At 53.9% G+C, this 19,299-nt stretch overlaps 2 protein-coding genes across 2 annotated transcripts in view; one reads left to right on the plus strand and one right to left on the minus strand.

Moving 5' to 3' along the window:
• The window catches only part of LOC112827069 (antileukoproteinase-like), a 381,146-nt gene extending 372,415 nt beyond the window's left edge, over window positions 1-8,731 (plus strand). Inside the window, exon 4 of the mRNA XM_073880369.1 lies at window positions 8,719-8,731. The gene's annotated coding sequence lies outside the window, so the exon portion shown is untranslated. The remainder of the gene's footprint in view (window positions 1-8,718) is intronic.
• Window positions 93-5,896, minus strand: KCNK15 (potassium two pore domain channel subfamily K member 15). Its single transcript, XM_025875493.2, has 2 exons — window positions 5,523-5,896; window positions 93-1,564 (listed from the first exon to the last, which is right to left on the minus strand). Exons 1-2 carry the CDS (start codon window positions 5,803-5,805, stop codon window positions 852-854), a joined length of 996 nt encoding a protein of 331 aa, XP_025731278.1. The 5' UTR covers window positions 5,806-5,896; the 3' UTR covers window positions 93-851.
• Window positions 8,732-19,299: the final 10,568 nt, after the last annotated feature.

The raw sequence follows: 19,299 nt of genomic DNA on the forward strand, positions 1-19,299 counted from the left end.
ACCACGGGCACCTTAGGGGGCAGGGCATGTAACCCTTCTAGAGACGCACGGGGGTGGGGGGCGTGGGGGGCAGGATTCCAGATGAACCCAGTCATATTACAGAGGTGGAAACTGAAGCCCAGGTAGGGATGACATTCCCCAAGGTCACATGATGGGCAGTTCCCAGACGAGGGCTCTTCCCACAGCGTGCTCCTGCATCCAGGTGCCCCAGTGATGCGGTGGCTGTCAGCAAGGCCCCCCTCATCCTGCCGTGGCATGGCCAAGGACAAAGAGCTGCAGATCGGTGGGGGGAGGGTGTGCTTCATTCACACATGGGCCAATTTCACTCTACCCCAAATTGAGCAAGAGAATGAACGATCATTTAAATAGTGCAGATTTGCCCACCCCGCCCCACGGCACAGGTGTTTCCCTGCCGTCCGTCCATGGGACCGTGCTTCTCCTGCTGTGCGGGGCTGGCCTCACTGCTAGGGTCCCAGTGTTGAGAGCCGCCCATCTCCCCTGCAACACGGAAAGCCTGCCTCTTCTCGCAGCAGAAAGACGACCACCTGTTTCCACTCCAGGGGGCCAGCTGGTGACGCGGGCCTGGGAGAGCCTCTCCTGGGAGGCCATGCCTTCCTGAAACAATTTGGACCACAAGGGATTTGCACCTACAGGGCGACTTGGGAGTCGCGCTTGTGCTTATGGTGCGGCTTTAATGTATTTTGGGAGAGGAGCGAGGGGCTGGCCACAGAGGGGAAGGACAGACTGCTTGTGGGTGAAGACGGCCGTGAGGCCACGGCCGCTCACCCCTCTCCAGGCTCTGGAGAAGGTGCACTGACAGGTGACCCCGGGCCCCGGCCCGAGGTGGGCTGTCAGATGGACTTGCGCCGGGCCGGGGGCCTGCCCGCCCTGCTGCCGCCGCCCACAGCCCCAGGGCTCGAGGGGGGTGAGAAGCCCAGGTTGTCGCGGGCCCCCATCTGCAGCTGGTGCACGCGGGAGGAGACGGAGGTGGAGCCCCCGGCGCTCGCCGGCCGGCGGGGCGGGGAGCGGCCGCGGCTCTCGGGCGCCCCCGGGCGGAGCGGGCTGGGGCGGCGGGCGGCGCGCGGGGGCGCGTCGGTGCTGGCCGCCAGGAAGCGCAGGACCACGAGGTTGAGGAAGGCGCCGATGACCGTGAGCCCCAGGAGGATGTAGAGGAAGCTGAAGGCCACGTAGGGCGGGTTCCTCTGCAGTGCCTCGTCGCTCTGCAGCGCCACGAAGTCGCCGAAGCCGATGGTGGTGAGCGTGATGAAGCAGTAGTAGTAGGCGTGGAAGAAGGTCCAGCCCTCGAAGTGCGCGAAGGCGGCGGCCCCGAGGGCCAGGGTGGCGGCGCACACCAGCAGCCCGGCCACCACCATGTTCTCGGTGGACACGCGCGGCCGCCGCAGCCCCAGGCAGCGCTTGGCCGCCAGCAGGAGGCGCCGCACCAGCGCGTTCAGGCGCTCGCCCAGGCTCTGGAAGGTGACCAGCGTCAGGGGGATGCCCAGGAGCGCATAGAACATGCAGAAGACCTTGCCCGAGTCCGTGCCCGGCGCGGCGTGGCCGTACCCTGGAGGGAGAGCGGAGGGGAGGGGGGTGGTGAGCGCCGGCTGCGGCCGCCCTGCCCGGGCTCCCTCCCCAGCCCCGGGGCCGGCGCAGCATCTTGAAATGCTGCTTCTAACTAGGTCATCCCCCGCCTTTGAAACATGGCGTGGGTATCCCTAATCGCCCCAAATGGTAGACAGCCCACAGTCCCTCAGCCAGGGAAGGATAAACAACCTGCGGTACATCCGTACAATGCAGTTCTGTGCAGAACAGAAAGGCATGAACTAGGGTTACCTGCCGCCACAAAGGGTGGATCTCAGCTGCCTTATGCCGAGTGAAAGAAGCCAAGCTCAAAAGACTACATACTGTATGGTTCCATTGAAATGACATTCTGCAAGCATTCTGGCAAAACTGTGGGGACAGAGAGCAGATCTGTGGTTGCCAGCCATTGTGGCTGGAAGAGGGGGTAGGTAAACAGAAAGTGGCAAGACAAATTTGGGGGTGACGGAAGCCTACTCTATCTTGGTGGCGGCTGCAGTCGCCTGACAGGCCTTCATTTGTCAAAACTCGCAGAAGGCTGCTGCACTGGAAAATGGTGCATTTCACTGTGTGTAAATTATGCCTTGATTTAAAAATAAAGCAAAATCTTCCATGGTGCCCCAGTACCAGTTCTCACGTAGCGTCTGAGCTCCTTGGTGATCTGACTCTGCTCCCCCCTGTCCAGCCTCGCCCCATGTTGCTTCCCCAACCCGCAGGTCCCACCTCCCCATGCCTCTTCTCAAGGTTTTTCCTCCCCTGGATCACCCTCTCCCCCCATCCCACTGGTCCACGTCTCCTTCCCACATCCTGCTCCAAGCCAGCCCCCACTAGGCACTTCTTCAGCCTGGTGTAGCAATTCTTCCCTGTTGTAGGGGACCTACACGTGAGTGGGCGTCCTTGAATCCTGGACCACTGTGCCATCGCCGGGGAATGAACATTCCTGGAGAGAGGAGCGAAAACTTTCTTGGTATTCTTAAAGGGGTGCCTAACCCAGGAAAAGTCAGGTGGACCTTCCCCCAAAAGAACATACCTCCTCTAGCAAATGGGCACCATCTGCCAAAATGTAAACACACAAACCCTTGAGCCGTGCAGTTCCACGGTGAGCAAGTTAGTCCTCCAAAGTACACACGCGTGCAAAGTGAGGTATGCACGTGGGGCGTCACTGAAGCATTGCTGCTCACGGAGAAAACTGGACAACCTAAGTGTCCACCGAGAGGGGTCTGGTGAAATAAATCGTGGTGCCAACCAAACGACAGAACCCTACACAGCAGTGGCTCCAACCAGGGGTAATTTTGTCCCTGAGGGGGACATCTGCCAATATCTAGAGACACTTCTGGTTGTCACAACCGGGAGGCGGTGGCTGTGCGCTACCAGCATCCACCGGGTGGAGGCCACGGCTGCTGCTAAACGGACAGCCCCTCAACGGAGTTATCCAGTCCAGCATGTCAGTAGGGCCAAGGTCAAGAAACCCCACTCTACAGCCATGAAAAAGAATGACACGGATTTTTTTTTTTCCCAAGTAGCCCAACACAGCGCTCAAACTCACGACCCTGAGATCAAGACCTGAGCTGAGATCGAGAGTCCGACACTTAACTGACTGAGCCACCCAGGTGCCCCAAGGTGACACAGCTTTTTAGGGAATGTATTTTTTAAATCACCAAAAAATATGAGGTGAAAAAAAGCAAGACACCAAACACTGTACAACCTAAGTTCTCTATAATGGGTGTGTTTTAAAGGAACACAAAGGCAGAGAATGTATCTGGAAGGATGCACGAAGAACTGGTAACTGTATTTAATCCAGGGAAAGGAATTTATGGGTTGAGAGACAGGGTGAGAGGGAGACTTCCTTTTCATTCTATACTCTTTTGTACCGTGAGGTCCGTGTGCTGTGCGCACATATAATTCATTCAGAATATCAACACAATACATGTTTTTAAAGCCCTGTGGCTCCACGTCCACATTTCTGTCGGATGGCCCCATCACTTTGCCTCCATCTGCTATTGGGGGAGCTCCTTGCGGCCACAGACCATGCCAATCACTTCTCTGTGTCCCTAGTCACCAGCGCCCTGCACAGAGCCTGACACAGACTAAGGGCTCAATGGATGTTTAATAATGTTCATCATCAGTAATCAAATCAAACTGAAGGGGGTGCTGAGCGTGAGACAGAGGAGCTTCTTTGGCAGTAAGGGGCCCAGCAGTGCTGTGTCCAGCTGTTCGGGGGTATATCGGGCTTTGACAGAGTGAAGCGAACAATGATAATAACTAAGCATGCTAGGTACTCTGCATAGATTATTTTACCCTCCCAATAACTGTATGAGATGATACTATTACCCCCATTTTGCAGAGAAGGAAACTGAGGCTCAGAGAGAGGAAGCTGCCCAAAGGTCACAGGGCCTGAGCCATTAACCACTCTCCTCCGGCTTCTCAGTGCCTCTCCCATCCATGCAGAGCTCCAACTCCTGGGTTCTGGCTCCAAGCTCTCTGCAAGGCTGGCTTAGGCAGCCCGGATCACACAGCTCAAGCTGGCGCCCCCAGGTGGCCAGAAAAGGCAAAACTCCGGCTATTTCCACTTAGTAGGTCCCTTTCCCCAGGCTCCCAGATGCCAGCGAGGAACCACCGGCAGAGAAGACCAAACTGAGCTTCAGCCGTCTCCAGATAGCATGCGGGTGGGCAGAAGAGGTGGATGGGGTCCCACCCACTGGGCACGGCAACAGGGAGTGTCTTGGGCTGAGCCCAGGTAGGGAAGCAGGGGTGCCCATGTTGACAGGAGGGGGCATAAAGGGCTGAATGGGAGCTGGGCCCACAGCTGGCAAACAATGAATTGTTATTATTACTAATTAATAGTGCCCATTTAGCCTCAGGCAGCGTGCCAAGCATTTTACACACTTGACCTCATTTAAACCTGGCAACCACCCAGTGAGGTAGCAAGAACTGCGTTTGCAGTCGAGAAAACTAGGGCTTAGAGAGAGGTACATCCAATTGCCAGAGAAGACAGGAGGCAACAGAGATGAGAATGGAACTCTGGGCTAGGTAATTGCAGAACTCACTCAGGCTTTTAACCCACAGCTCACATCCACTTGCAAGGGCGTTATGAAAAAAACTCTCCAATGCTCAGACTTCCAGAGTGGTGATCCAAGCCGGGGGGGCGGGGGAGATGCCTAGACATCCACAGCTGGGACCTGGGAAGCAGCTGACACCCAGCCTGGAGCCCTGCAGAGCCTGCTTCTCTCCTTTCCTGCTTCTTCAGGCTTCTGCTCAGCAGGTACCAGCCAGACGGTAGCCATGGCAACGGCTGCCGGTCCAAATGCTGCAGAGAAACTGCTCTGGATCCCCGAGGGTGAGGTCCAAAGCTTGTGGTAATCAGTCATTCCTTCAACAAATATTTATTGAGTGTCTACTATGCGCTAGGCTGGGTACACTGCAGTGACTAAGACAGACTAGATCCCGTTCTCATGGAGTAACAGAGTAATTATAATACAAAAATCAGTCTCTCTTTCTTAGTGCTTTGTATGTGTCAGACCCTGCGCTAAAACTTTCTGCATACATTATCTCCTTGACAATAATTATCTCAGCCCAGCCCTGAGATAAGGCCTATTAGCAGCCCTACTTCACAGAGAGGAAAATTGAGGCTCAGAGAGGTTCAGCAACTTGTTTGAGGTCACACAGCTAGGGTGATGCTGCCGGGCAAGGAAGCCTCCGTCTCCAGCCACTCGCGCTTCGCCCCGCTCCATCTGTCTCCCAGCCCCCGGAGGTTTCCTGAGCACTCCCGCGTGCCACCTCTGGGCGAACTTGAGCTCCCGACTCCTCCCAGCCCCGCCCGCGTGGGACGCCGGCCCGTTGGGCAGAGGGCGGCTGAAATGACTGGTCCGAAGCCACCCAGCCGGGCAGGGGCAGGGGAGCGGTTCGAGCCCGGGGGGCGGGGGGCGCGTCGCGGGGCCGCTCACCGATGGTGGTGATGACGGTGATGGCGAAGTAGAAGGAGCCGGCGAACTTCCACTGGCGGCCGGCGCGGTGCGGCTCGGCCTGCAGCGCCAGGCGCTCCAGCTCGCGGTAGTCCTCGGCCGAGAAGCCGTACTTCCTCCGGAACTCGCCGCGCTTCTGGGCCAGCAGCCGCCGGCGGCCGCGCTCCGCCTCGGACTCGAGCGCGTCGAAGACGGCGGCGCCTACCAGCAGGTAGGACAAGATGCACAGGATGAGCGCGGCTGTGCGCACGCTCTGCTTCCTCATGGCGGCGCCGCGGGCCCCGCGCCCCGGGCCGGTCCATGCGCCCCGACGGCCGCCCCGCGCTCCACCCTCCGCCCCGCGCGGCTGGAGAGGGCTGCGGGCGGCAGGACGCGGGGCTGAGGTGGTGGGGGGGTGTTGGGGGAGGACGGAGGCGGGGCCTCGGGGGGGGCGTGGAGGTCCGAGAGGGCTCCTCCTGCCGCCCCGCCCCATCGCAACACCTGCCTTTGTTTACCCGCCGGCGCTCCGGGCCGCAGGTGTCTCTAAACAGTGACAGCTGGAGCAGAGCGCCCAAAGCCCGGGTCTGCAGATGTCCGGTCTCCACCACCAGGGTCCTGTGACCTTGGGCCAGTCATCCAACAAAACTGTACCGAGCACCTCCTGGGACAGACAAGCGTCCTGGGGTACATAGAGCTGACATCCTAGAAAGGACGGTTGGCTAACCGACAGACACACAAAGATCATTGAAGACAAGTGTGAGAAGGGAAACAGTTCCTGGGGGGAGGTGGGCACCGCCGGCTGAGGTGGTGGGAAAGGCCTCGCTGAGGCGTGACTGGGGAGGGAGCGTCCAGGCAGCAAGTGCAAATCCTTTAGTCAGAGAACCGGCGTGGCTGGAAGCGGGGGAATCAGGGTGCTGGGGAGTGGAGGAGCAGGGAGCAGAAGAAAGAGAAGGGACTTCACACAGGGTCTTACAGGCCCTTAGCCGGGAAAGGCGGTAAGCAGGAAAACAAACACACACCAGTGACCTGATTGACATTTTTTCAAAAAGAGCATCCTGGCTGTCCCGTGGAAAAGGGGTGCTGGCTAAGAGTGAGGCCACTTAGGAAACTGTAGTCCACGTGCGCGGTGGGGGGTGGCGCGGACCAGGGGCACAGCACTGGAGGTGCGGAGAAGCCGGGGGTCCGAGATAGGGTGGGGAGCTGGAGCTGGGCACACACAGCTAGCCACATTTCCCAGCCTCCTCTGCACTTGGAACCGTCGCCAATGGCGACAACTCCCAGGCCTGGCCGGTAAACCCCTCCCCATGCCGCGCTCCACCTCTCGTCCCCCACCCACAGGCTGAATGCGGAGGTGAAGTCTTTAGGAGAAGGCACAGTCACAGGGTGGAAGGAGCCTGGGTGCCCAGATGACACCGCAAGGCCGCCCCCACGCCAGGCGCACCGATTCTGAACTTCTGTTGTGTTGAACCCCTGAGCTATGGGCTCAGTCTGTTACCCCAGCTGGCGTAACCCTGGTGTGCAGAGCAGGAACACCTGCTGGTGGGCTGGATCTGGAGGGCAAAGGGAGACTCCAGATGACCCCTGGGTCTTTGGCCTGAACAGCTGGGTGCTTGGGGAGCCTTCCGTTGACCTCACTCCCCAAGGAATCCAGTCCGGCCACCCAGCACCAGAGTCCGGGGTGGGTCTTTGGGGAGATTCTGGGCAAGCACCAGGCAGCCTCACCTGCAGGTGGGTGTCCAGAGCATCTGCGTGGCCCGGTCTCTGCGGCAGCCTTGGCACGCATCCCTAGTCCCCCCATCTCTACTCCAACCTCTCGCCCCGCTGCCCTTTTGTGATTTTTGTTTGTTTGTTTCAGCCACACTGAACTATCAGCTCCTTGCACAAACTCTTGCTTTGCTTAGAACAGTCCCCTTCCCATCATACTCCACAGCCCACATTTATCGAATGCCTGCCAGGGGCCAGACACCGGGTGAAGCATGTTGCCAGTATCATGCATTTTATCACCAGTCTCCTTACACTGTAGGCATGGCTGGCTGACACCCCGTTCATCCTTCAGCTCCCAGGTTACTGGACGTGGCCTTCCCCGGCCCCTCCGCAGATGGCCTCCCTCTGTGCTGCCAAAGGCCTCTCTCTGAGTTCCTGCTCTCTTGCCTTCGTCCCACGGCACTGTGATCCTCCCATTCCATATCTGTGTTCCTCCTGAGGACAGGGATCCTGTCTGGGTCACCTCTCTGTCCCCGGCACCCGGATCTGGCACAGCACAAGCCCAGTGACTGTGGACGGATGAGCAGCTACAGCCTGTAGAAGTTAAGGGCATGGACTCTGCACCACAACTGCCTGGGTTCATATCCCAGTCTGCTGCTTCTCAGTGTGCAAACGTGGGATGACTCAGTGCCCACCCCCCCCCCGAGTAAAACAGGGTAGAGAATTTCCTATCTCATAAGGTGCTGTGCCCCCCCGCCAAAGATGCCCACATTCTTTCCCTAGAACCTGTAAGTAGGTTAGGATGCACAGCAGAGAGGAGGGAGGGTTGCAGGTGGAAAGAAGGTTCGCTGACCTGGAGACGGGAGGTTATCCTGGACTATCTGGGTGGGCCCGGTGTCATCACAAGGGTCCTTATACGTGGACATGGCAGGCAGAAGAGGGACAACCAAGGAGATACGAGAAGGAATTGACCTGATGTTGCTGGCTTTGGAGATGGAGAAAGGGGCCACAAGCCAGGGAGAGCCGGTGACTTCTAGAATCTGGAAAAGGGAAGGAAATGCCTCCCTAGAGCCTCCAGAAGGGAATGCAGTCCTGCCAATCCGTCGGTTTTAGGCCAGTGCGCCCTGTGTAGGCCTCCATCCTACGGAAGCGGGACATGGCGCATTGGTGTTGTTCAAGCCGCTGCATTGGGGATCATTTCTTTGAGCAGCAGGGGGGAATGACTTCAGTGATTGTGAGGAGGGAGGAGCCCAGAGGCAGGAAGCACTAAGAGCGGCATCTGGCCCCGAGAGGACTCCTCTAGAAGTGTTAACCACTGTTTCAAATATCACGCGCGAGCGAACGCCCGGGGCCCGCAGGGACATTATAGCGTGTGCTCTGACTCGGTTCTGGGGCCGAATCGGGGGCCTTGCACCCCTGCTCCCCTGGGAAGCCAGACTGCAGCTCCGTGGCCCAGAAGCCTCATTTGCAGTAGTGACATCAGCTAGTTTGCTTTTCTGATTCCTGCCCAGCCTTCAGGGGAGCCGGAGGCCGGGTCACAGTCTCGGCGGCGGGGGTTGGAGCACCGTGGATTTACTGCCCGAGAGGGGTCTGAAAAGAGCTTTCCGAGGACAGTTAATGAGTCCTGGTCACTGACACAGCTCCTCCACTTTCTGGGTGGGGGAATGTGGCTAGAATACTTCGCTGGCCTTGGTTTTCCCACCCGAGAAACGCAGGTGATCATGGCCACCTCGTGGGACCGTGCCGAGGATCATAAAAGATCTTGTGTGTCACTTTCCAGGAGCCCGGCCGCAGTAGCCACGTTTCCTCCCTGTGTACAACTGACTGCCTGCAGATGTCAAGAATTCTTTTTCTGGAAGCGCGTGTCTGTGCTAGGCATATCACAGACCTTACTAACGCAGCCCTCACTTCCCAGTGCGGGAAACCGAGGCACCGAGGGGAAGACGCCCCGCCTGCCAGGTCCTCCCGGCCAAGCGGCGGCCGAGCCAGGACTTGAGCTCAGGGCCGTGTGGTCCCCAAAGTCATGATCCTTCCAATACACCACACCACTTTCTCAGACCTCTTGCCCACCCCCGGCTTTATCCTTCTCCCATCGCGCCTCTGGCCCCCACCTTCCTCGTCTCTAAGCTGGAGCTGAGGAACCCTGGCTGGCTGCCTCCAGCACTGTGAGGCCCCTGTGACACACAGCTGAGCCGCGTCTTGTCGGGTGTGCCCGCTGGGGGTGGGTTTTATTGGGGCCATGGGGGAGCTGTCTGGCCCTGCCAGGCAGGTGACTCTGCCCTGTGCTTGGCCTTTTGGGTTCAGCAGCTCTATTTTAAGCCAGAAGAGGTTAGAGTTTGCGGATGTGTATTTCTCAGCTTGCAAAACGGTCAGCTGAGCAGTCATCAAGACCGGCAGCGCTCCAAGGCACCCCCTTCAGCTGCCCGTCCCACTGCCTCCCCCGCTCCTTCCTCCTTCGGGAACCTGAGGGGACCCAGTGATCTTCGTCTGTCCCTTCATGCCAGAGTCACACGCGTGGCCCCTCAGCGAGGCCTTGGATCTTCTTCCAGGGCCCCAGGGTTGCCGGCTTTGAGGACAATGAGGAAGGTGATCCCAGTCCCCAGGGGCTGGACCCTGGGCGCCATCCAAAGCACTCTGCATCCCTTATAAGTCTAGAGCCTTCTGAAAGCGTCGTGAGCCAGGCAGGCCTTGCTGTTCCCGTGTCAGAGAGGAAACACAGACTCAGAGAGCAGAAGTGGCTGCCACGTAGGGTGGCGCAGGGCAGGGCAGAAGAAAGAACAGGAGTTTCTGAGTGAGCCAGACCTCAGTTCCCTCTTGGACAAGTGACTTCACCTTCGAGCCTCAGTTTCCTCACCTGTGGCATGGGTGTAAAGATATCAGCCTCCCAGTATTTCTGTGAGGATTAAATGAAAGCGTGAAGGAGCACTCAGCACAGAGTAGCTGCCCAGCAAATGTTAGAACCCCTTATACCCAATTAATTTTTTCTTTTCCTTTTCCACACTGCTTATTCCCCAGGCCTCCTGGGATCTTAAAGGATTGATTTTTATAGTTAGAATATAGTTCAGTAATTTTCCAGAAGCCCAGAGGGCCCAGGTGTTTTCCTTGATAAGATCTCTCTCTTGTCTCTGTCCTAAAAGAATGGATTGTTTTGGCCTCAGGTAGCAGCTCCTTTGAGATGGCAGCAGTAACCTTTCTGCAGCCTGAGTATCACTTAGGGATCCAGGCGGCAAGAAATCAAAAGCTGCCTCTTGCTAATTTAAAGAACGTTATAGGCAGGATCTGGGGTTCTTGCAGAATCTTCCAGGCACTGGAAGACAAACTGTATGGTTTGAGGGAACCAGAGAGATAGAACCTACCACCAGGGAAACCCATAGCCATACCCAGTGTGGGGGGCACCATTGTTCCCAAGCTGATGCAGATACTACTGGGGGGACAAGTGGCAACTGTCTGAGCGTGACCCTGTCTCTGAATGTTGGGACCCGCCAGAGCTGCTCAAAGGATTCCCAACGTGAGTTTGTGGCCATTCAGTTGGAGCTTTTGGGATTTCTTCACTTTCCTGAGGATGGGTATCTTTAGGTTAATGGAGAAATTAAAACCTTTACCCTGATTAATAATTTTAAAAACGAATGATAGGAGTATGGGGATTTATTAAACCATTCTGTGTCCTTTCGTGTCCAATGGAGAATTTTCACAATAAAATTGTTTTTTAAAAGAACCTTTTCTCTCTCTACATCCCCACCCCCTTTTGTTTCCGTTCTTCCTTTGGTCTGAGCCAGAGGGTTACTCTGCAGGTTGGAGTGAATTGGAAGGACATTTTACTGAGGAGTTGCTAGGATCCAGGCGGGGAGCTAGGCTCTCAGCAGGTGTCTCTTCATGTCATCATCACACGGGGCACTTTTCATCCCACCTCCCAGGGGAGGAAGCCACTGTCAAGGCGGGGAGGGAGCTGTCCTGTCCTGCTGGCAAGCTCTTGCTCCAAAAGGTGACACTTCCCCCGCCCTGAGGAGCATAGCGGAATGCCAGCACAAGATGGCGGTCATGGCCACATGGCAGTTGGGGTTCAGGTGTTGCTGACAGGCCTGTCCCTTCTCCTCCTGCTAACGCCCACCCCTGCCATTCCCCAATCAGCATAATGGATTGGAATCAAGGGACATCTGAATCAAAGGGGGCAGTTTGATTTCAGAAGGCATCATGTCTGGAAAGGGTCAAGGCAAAGACATAAAAGATGCTCAGCAAGGCATGTGTTAAAGTTAGCGTAGCACAGAGCTGCTCTGTCTCCTGTGGTAGCCACTAGCCCTAGGTGGCCATTGATCTTTAAATTAACTAAAATTCAATTCAGCTTTAAAATTTAGTTCTTCAGTCACACCAGACACATTTCACGTGCTCATTAGCCGCAAGTGCCAGTGGCTACGACATTGGACAGAGCAGGTCAGAACGTCTCCATCATCACGGAAACTTCCATTGGACATCGCTGATATAGGGAGTCAGCACAGACTTTGCAACCACACTGACTGCTTTTGAATCTCGGCTCCACCATTTAGGTGTTGTTATCCTGGGCCTCAGTTTGTTCACCTGTCAAATGAGGCTAATAATCCTAGAGAAGCCCACATATCCAGCTCAGCTGGGACCAGGGTTAGTTCATGAAAGCATGGGATTATTTTAAATGATATACACCTTGAACATTTGCCATTCTTTCAGTGTGGAGCTGTTAATTGGCTTTTCACATTGCCCTCCTTACATAAGCTACACAATCTATCTTCTGATTTCCGATTTGGGTTTATTTCATGCGGAACAAGCATTTGAAGACGTTGTGCAGCAGCTTGAGTGCAGAATCTCTCTAGATTCTTGTGGCAACTTTTTCCTGGCTCTCTTGTCATTGTTTCTTCCGTGCCTAAATTGACAGTATTTTTTAGCAACTCGTCTCTACTGAATTTTCATAAAAACAAATCTCTCCCTTTTTGCACTCATATTTCATCCGCCTGTGGAATATCGTTACAATAACAAGTGTGGCCAGTGCAAACTGGTTTGGGAACGAACCCAACAGATTCTTGGCAAACGTGCCATTTGTCTTAGCTCAGGCTGCTGTAACAGAATACCCTAGACTAGGTGGCTTATTTCTCACAGTGATGGAGGCTGGAAGTCGGAGATCAGGGTGCCAGCGTGTCGGGTTCTTGGTGAAATCCCTCTTTGTGGTTTACAGACAGTGGTCTTCTCATTTTCGCTTCCTATGGCAGAGAACAGAGAGAGAAAGCAAACCCTCTCATACCTCTTCCTGTAAGGGCACTAATCCCATTCAGAATGGCTCCACCCTCTTGACCTTACCTCCTGATACCATCATTGAGGATTAGGATTTCAACATATGAATTTGGGGGTGGGGAGTATACAAACTTGTGATCCATAACATCATTCTTTGGGGGGGGAGCGCAGAAGGGGGCAAGAGTGCCAGAGTGGCCCACCAGCTGTGAGCATTCATTATGCCTGGGGCTGGAGTGTTGTGTTCAGAAGGAACGAGGAGCTCAGGTTAGCCTGGTGAGCTGATTAAACAGACATTGGTAAAGAAAGCTTCTTTGTCACACTAACTATCAAAGACTAGTGTGGTGTTGTCTCTGGAAGACACCTGCCCAGACAAGACTATACTTCCCAGCCTCCTTTGCATCCTAGCATGACCACGTGACTAGTCCCCGCCAATGGAATGGGAGTGGGAGTAGTGAGTGTCATCTCCAGGCTGGGCGCGTAGGGAGCAGGTGAGCTTCTCTATCCCTGCCTGCAAGCTAGCTGCAGAACACCCCCAGGCCCAGGAGTTTGGGGGAGCCACAACCTGTAAGCCACCTGGTTCCTCACACGAAGGAACTCCAACCAGAAACCACCTGTCTTGGAATATCATGTGAGTGAGAAATAAACTTCTGTTGCGTGAAGCAGCTGAATTTGGGGGTTTGCTTGTTATAGCAACTACCATTACCCTAATTAATAAACTTACCGTATCAGGCTGTTGTGAGGATGAAATTTGATGACATACACATCACAGACTCTTAAATGGGACTTTTCCTGTTACTTCATATTTCCAGTTAAAACCACAAGGTGCTAAATGCCCCCGTATTCCAGAAAGCCACAAGACACATGTCTGTAGGGCCTTCTGAGGGACGTCATACCAGCTTTTCTCCTACCTTATCCCTGCCCCCTCAGCATAAGCAGAAAATTCTTGTCTATAAGCAGAAGATTCGAATTTGAGAATGAATTTCTAGAGTAAGGAGAAACGACATACCTTTTCTTTTTCTACTTTTTTGGGGAAAGAAGAGAGAGGTACTCCCCTTGTCCTGACAGATTCTGCTGGGAGAGATTTAAGGTTTCTGCCAGAAGTGGTGAGTAGTATCTGATTCTCTGACTGCTTATCAGGCAGGCTTGCACATCTGCCTATAGTATCTGTTGATCTGGGAGAAAGTGGTTCGAGAGAGATGTCAGGGTGGGGGGGTGGGGCATCCTCACACCCAACCATTTGGCCATGCAAGGATGGGCGAGCTTCCCATGAGCTGAGTAGGTGCTGGGCCATCTGCTGAGTATCCTGCCCAAAAGGGATGATCGTTTTGCTTTCCAGGAAAGAGGACTCTGGCAGAAAGAGGCTGTGAAGTGTACTTCCGGGGACAGAATTTGAGAGAGGTCAAGTGGTCCTAGGTCTCCCCCCACAAACAGGAGACCACTACAAGGGCCCTGGATAAGCTCCTCACATGGCCCAGGGATACCAGCCTTTGGACACTTGCCACGCAGAAGGAATCCATCTCCCTGAGAGGACGTGAAGCAACACCAGCTAGATTTTTGTCCCCTTTCAACCACTGCAGGCCTAATAAACAGGAGAAGCTAGAACTTAGACGGGGTGGGGGTGAGAAAGGTGTGGAAGGGACTCTCACCCTGCTCTCGGGGCTGCAGAGAACTATAAGGCAGAGATTCAGGGCAAGATTCTGGAGCCAGACAGCCAGACAGGGTTTGAATCCTGTGTCTGTAACTTACTAGCTGTGCGACCTGGGGCAAGTTACCTCACCTTTCTGGACCTTAGTATCTGTAAAATGCCATTAATAATAGTACCTACCATGCAGTGTTGCAAAGGGCACCTAGTTAGGCTACTTAACAGTTTAAGTTGAATAACAATGTGTTCTTGAGGTGAAGGGTCAGTCCTGATTTAGCAGAAGCATTCCATAGGATCTGATGAGATGTTCAAGCTAGACTGAAAGGCACAGGCAAGGAGAGGTTTGACTGCATGTGTTCGAAGACAGCGGTTGAAGAAAAACTAAACCCATTTCTGTGTGTCCTTCACCAAGTTCAGATTACTCGAGAAACCAAGGACACAGGTCAAGCATTTAGATCAGTTTGGGACACATTGAAACGCATGTTAAATATTATTGTCATTCAAACTTCTGCCAGGTCGGGGATCGAATCCTCTCTAAGCTCGATTAGTTTGGGGTGATAATATGAATGGCTATTTTTGTGGTCTCCTACTTTTTGGACTTCGTAAACCACCAAATTTCATAAAATACGGGTGAATTCAAGTAAGACTCCCAACTCCATCTGCAAAGTAAGAACAATGGGGGAAAATCCACAAGTATTATTTAGAATCATCCTCAGCTTATACAAGAATGAATTTCATAACCCCTCCAATTAGGAAGGTCATCAGTTCATGGTAAAAGACCGCCCTGCAGATGGCGTCCCTTTAACTTAATGACATTTCACCGTGTTGTCCGTATTTTCAGTCCCAGCTCACGGGCTGGTGTCTGAAGACCTCAGATATCAATTACATAGAGTTTGCAAGCATCTAGAACTGATGTCTCCCATCCTCATGGCTGACCCGTAAGACTGGGATCATGGTCTACGTTTTCTTTATGAGGATGTTGAGGTTCAGAGAGGTTGGAACACTTGTTGAGGTTCACCCAGCTGGCCCCAGAGTCTCGATGTTCCTGGAAAAAACTCGTCTTTTCCTCTGGGTTGAATACATGTTGCAGGGGCCTCTGCTCCATATGGTCACCCAGGGACCCAGGCTCCTTCTTTCTTGTGGTTCCATCATGCCCTAATGCAGGGACTCTTAGCCCAGAGACGAGGGGTCTGTGGATGGAATTTAAAGTAGTATTCGCTGTACCTACCTGTTGCCAGGAGAAATCACAGGTATGTTCCTATCGCATTGCTGTTACTGCAGATGTTGCAAAGTACTCCTATCCTCCTTATCACGCTGAAAGTACGGTAACTAGACTCAGTCTTGTTTATTGTGTTAAAAAAAGAAGCACATATGTCATTGTCTCGCATACTTTTTTGTTTTAGTGACCGTATTTTGATCCTTTGTTTCCCTTGTAACCATATATTTTATTTTATGCATTTAATATTACTAGTCTGAGAAGGAGATTATAGATTTTACCCGCATAAGCTCACAACGCTCTCAGGAGCTTCGCCGGTGTAGACTGAAGCCGGGCCCCATATGCGGAGGGCAGGGAGAGACCGGAGGAAGAGGCGGGACACTCCAGGGTCGTAGGCAGCAATTTTAATCATAGCCAAGGGAACTCACATACGAGGCTTGTCTTGGGCCGAAGCAAGACCAGTGGCTCCCTGCACCTGCCCGCCAAATCTTAAAAGCTTATAAAGAAGACCTACCTGGGCTCAGTCATATACACCCTGCAGGTGTTTTCAATGCCACATCACCATCTCAAGGCTGTGTCCTTGGGATGGTCTCTGGGAGCAGGGAAGGCAAGTGGAACCCACATTCCAAGGACAAGGGAGGGGGTGGGGATCCTCTGAGGGCCAGGGCCAGCTCAGGGGTCAATCTGCGGTCACGTCTTTTTGATCATGTTCCCCAACAACCTGTCTGAGGAGACCTAGGCTCATAAAGAACAGTTAAGAACCGTGTTCTAGAGCCTGGAAGTCCCCCACTGGGTCCCCTGCATGGGACCAGCGGACAAGGGCAGAGAGCAAGTGTGGTGGATTTTATGGGACCGGGGGCGGTCCTTATGGTTCAGATCTGGAATCATAGCCCATGGCCAGACCTCAGTCACCTGGCCAGAAGATGTGGTCTCTGTCTGGGTGCCTGGGAGGAAAAGAGAAACAGTTTGGAGAACAAGCAGCCAGGCTCTGCCCCATTACCATGTCACTTACAAGGACTTAAATTTAAGGATACACTGGGACCCCTTGTCTCAGTGATTTCTGTGGGAGGCAGGTGCTGGGCACCAGGGGCCCATCATGCCGGTCTCATGTGCAGGTGCATAAAGTCTGATGTGGCAGGGAGGTGGTGCTGGGGGCAGCTGAGGCTGCTCTTCTCAGATCTTCCTTCTGTTCTTCCAACATGCTGTCTGCCTTGTCCCAAGAACCCACAGTCTGTCGAGGGCTGGTGAAATTAGGACAAAATGTACATCCTTGAAAATATAATTATAGCTCCCATGTATGTAGAGCTTTAGTTTGCCAAGCACTTTCATAAGCCTGGACTTATCTGATCCTCACCACAGCCCTCGAGCAAGGCAGGGCAGAGATGACCATCTCCGCTGCAGTTGGAAACGGGGCTTGGAAAAGAGAATTAGATGTTCAAGGTCACAAACCAGAGGCAGAATCGGGACTGGAACCCAAGTGTCTGTCACCATTCAGCAGGCATGTGGTAAATACCTACCATGTGCCAGGTCCTGTGCTGGCTTCAGGGACACAAGGATGAATCAGAAATCTACTTGGCTTCTAGGGAGCAAAGCCCAACAGAAAAGCCAAGAATAGACTGGTAATTACACTGCCATATACAATTATATTTGTCAAGACTCTTTTAGCTCAAGTGATAGAAACCCAACTCAGCCTCATTTAAATATAAATGGAATTTACTGGTTCACATAGCAGAAACCTTTAGGGATGTATAACTTCAGGCATGGCTGGATCCAGCAGCTCAAACCCTATTGCCTGGCATCTGTTTCTCTTAATTACTTGGCTCTGTGTGATTTTATTTTTCAGGCAGTCTCTTCTCGGGGTGGCAGACATAACCTCTGGCAATCGAAGGCTTACCCTATAATAGTTTGGCTACTTGAGTCGAAATGATGGTAAGCATACCCCAGGTGTTCCAGAAACAGTCTTGAGGCTTTGCATGGAATGGCCAAACCGCCTACCTGACCTGTTCATCCCATTCTGGATGCAGGTAAGGTGGGGATGGGGTGGGGCCATAAGATCGAAGGAGTCTGAGTCCCTTAATCATTCTGTGGAGGAGATTGCCAACCAGAAACGCCTGCCGAGGGGGGTCATGGTGATGGAGTGGTCTGCCCCCAGATGCAGGTGACAGTGGGGTGCCTTGTCTTTAAAGACTTCTAAAACTGATAAAACTGGCTAAATTCAATCTGCTTTTTATTATCACCACATACCAGTAAATCTAAACATTGCCAGTGTTAAAATATTCCTTCCCCAGGAAGAACGCTCCCAATTTGGGGCCTGCTTACAACTGGAAACTGGTTTACCCTAGTTAATAAAGACCTGCATCAGGGTCTAAGTAGCAGTATGATGAAGAACCATATGTACACCACAGTGATTAAGGAAACATTACAAATAGGACTGTTGACAAAATAAATGTAGGTTTCTTTTGGACATCAAATTCAGACAGCTGAGAAATCTGCTGAGTGAAAGGCCCCAGGGAGACTCCCATCAGGGCCCTGGACCGGGCATCTGGAGAAAGCAGTGAGGTGGTGCATTCGGTTCCAAAACCTTAGGCTTTGATGGGGGTGAAGGTGGACCACAGGGCAGGGACCAGGAGAGGACAGGAGGGCCACGGAATGTGAAGGGGATGTCTCCGAGACTGGGGGATGCAGGAGGGTTATCAGGACATGGAGGTCCAAGTCCTTGAGGGGAGAAGAGGGTGAAAATCAAAGTCAGTCACCTGTGCTTGGCTCCGGCTGGCTTCAGGGCTGGGGAGCAGCAGCTCCTGTTAGTGTTGCCCATCCCACCCAGAGTGGGTGAAAAGACCTAGCCCAGCAGTGTGGTTCAGAATACTTTCATGAAAGCCAGTAGGAGGGGCCAGGAGGCAGTGAATGGGCCGCGGATAAGAACCAGATCCGTGTGATGGGGCCACTTACAACTGTGCTCATTGGCCAACCTCAGGGTGTCCAAGAGGACACCCTGCCCTTGGGTTCCCACCTGAAGTTGTAATTAATCATAGCAGAAGAGGAGAAAGTTCTTGAGAATCGGCGAAATCACGAGCCTGTTGCTGAGAGTGTGGCTGAGACCCTAGACCCCATTTTAGCCATCGAGAGGCAGGTGGATTTTTTTTTTATAGCACCTGACACCCCCAGTGAGGCTGCTGGAATTGTCCCTTGAAGAGGGCACCCTACCCCTTGTTAGCTGAGTAGCCAACGTGTGTGTGTGTGTTGATGGGAATGATCTGGAAGAGAGGGAGAAATGGAAGGCATGGGAGGGAAAAGGGGGCCTGGCCGGGCTGCATCACCTGGGAAGAGGTAGACATGGTAACTGGGACTAATGGAGAATAATGGGGGGGGGTCATCCAGGCTAGACGTGGGGGAAAAGAGTGCCCCCGGGGCTGGAGTGGGTAGCCCCAACCACCCAGTGTGCTGGGACACAGAGGAGGCCCGTGAGTCCTGGAAGGAGCCTGGACCCATCCCAGAAGGCAGCTCTGAGCCTCGGAGGGATTTGAGCAGAGTGATATAACCATGCTGCGGAGTCTGGCCGCGGGAGGAGGGAGCTGGGCTGCGCGTAGATGGACCGGGGGGTCATCCGGGGACCGATGAAGGCGCTCTGGTTCAGGGCAGCGCAGGGGTCCTCACAGACATCTCTGTAGTATTTGAAGTAGAGGAAACTGCGGCCCTGGCGCAGATAGGGAGGACTCCCAGGCCGAGTTCTGTCCCTGCCTCACTCCACCGCCGTCGGCTGGCTGAGACTCCCGGGGGCGGGCGCAGTGGGAGCGCTCCTCCCGGCTCGGGCCGCTGGTCCGTTCGGGCACCGCAGTGTCCCCGCAGTGCCACGAGGGGGCAGAAGCACACCGCCGTCTTCGCCCATTCTCCCCAGCCACACTCTAGAAATCTTACGCAGACTTTAATGAGGTGGAGGGCTTATTAAAACACAGCCTTCGGGT

The sequence above is a fragment of the Callorhinus ursinus genome, unplaced genomic scaffold (genome assembly GCF_003265705.2).
Source record: "Callorhinus ursinus isolate GAN/ISIS: 27379988/994484 unplaced genomic scaffold, GSC_fseal_2.0 scaffold38, whole genome shotgun sequence".
NCBI classification, from domain to species: Eukaryota; Metazoa; Chordata; class Mammalia; order Carnivora; family Otariidae; genus Callorhinus; species Callorhinus ursinus.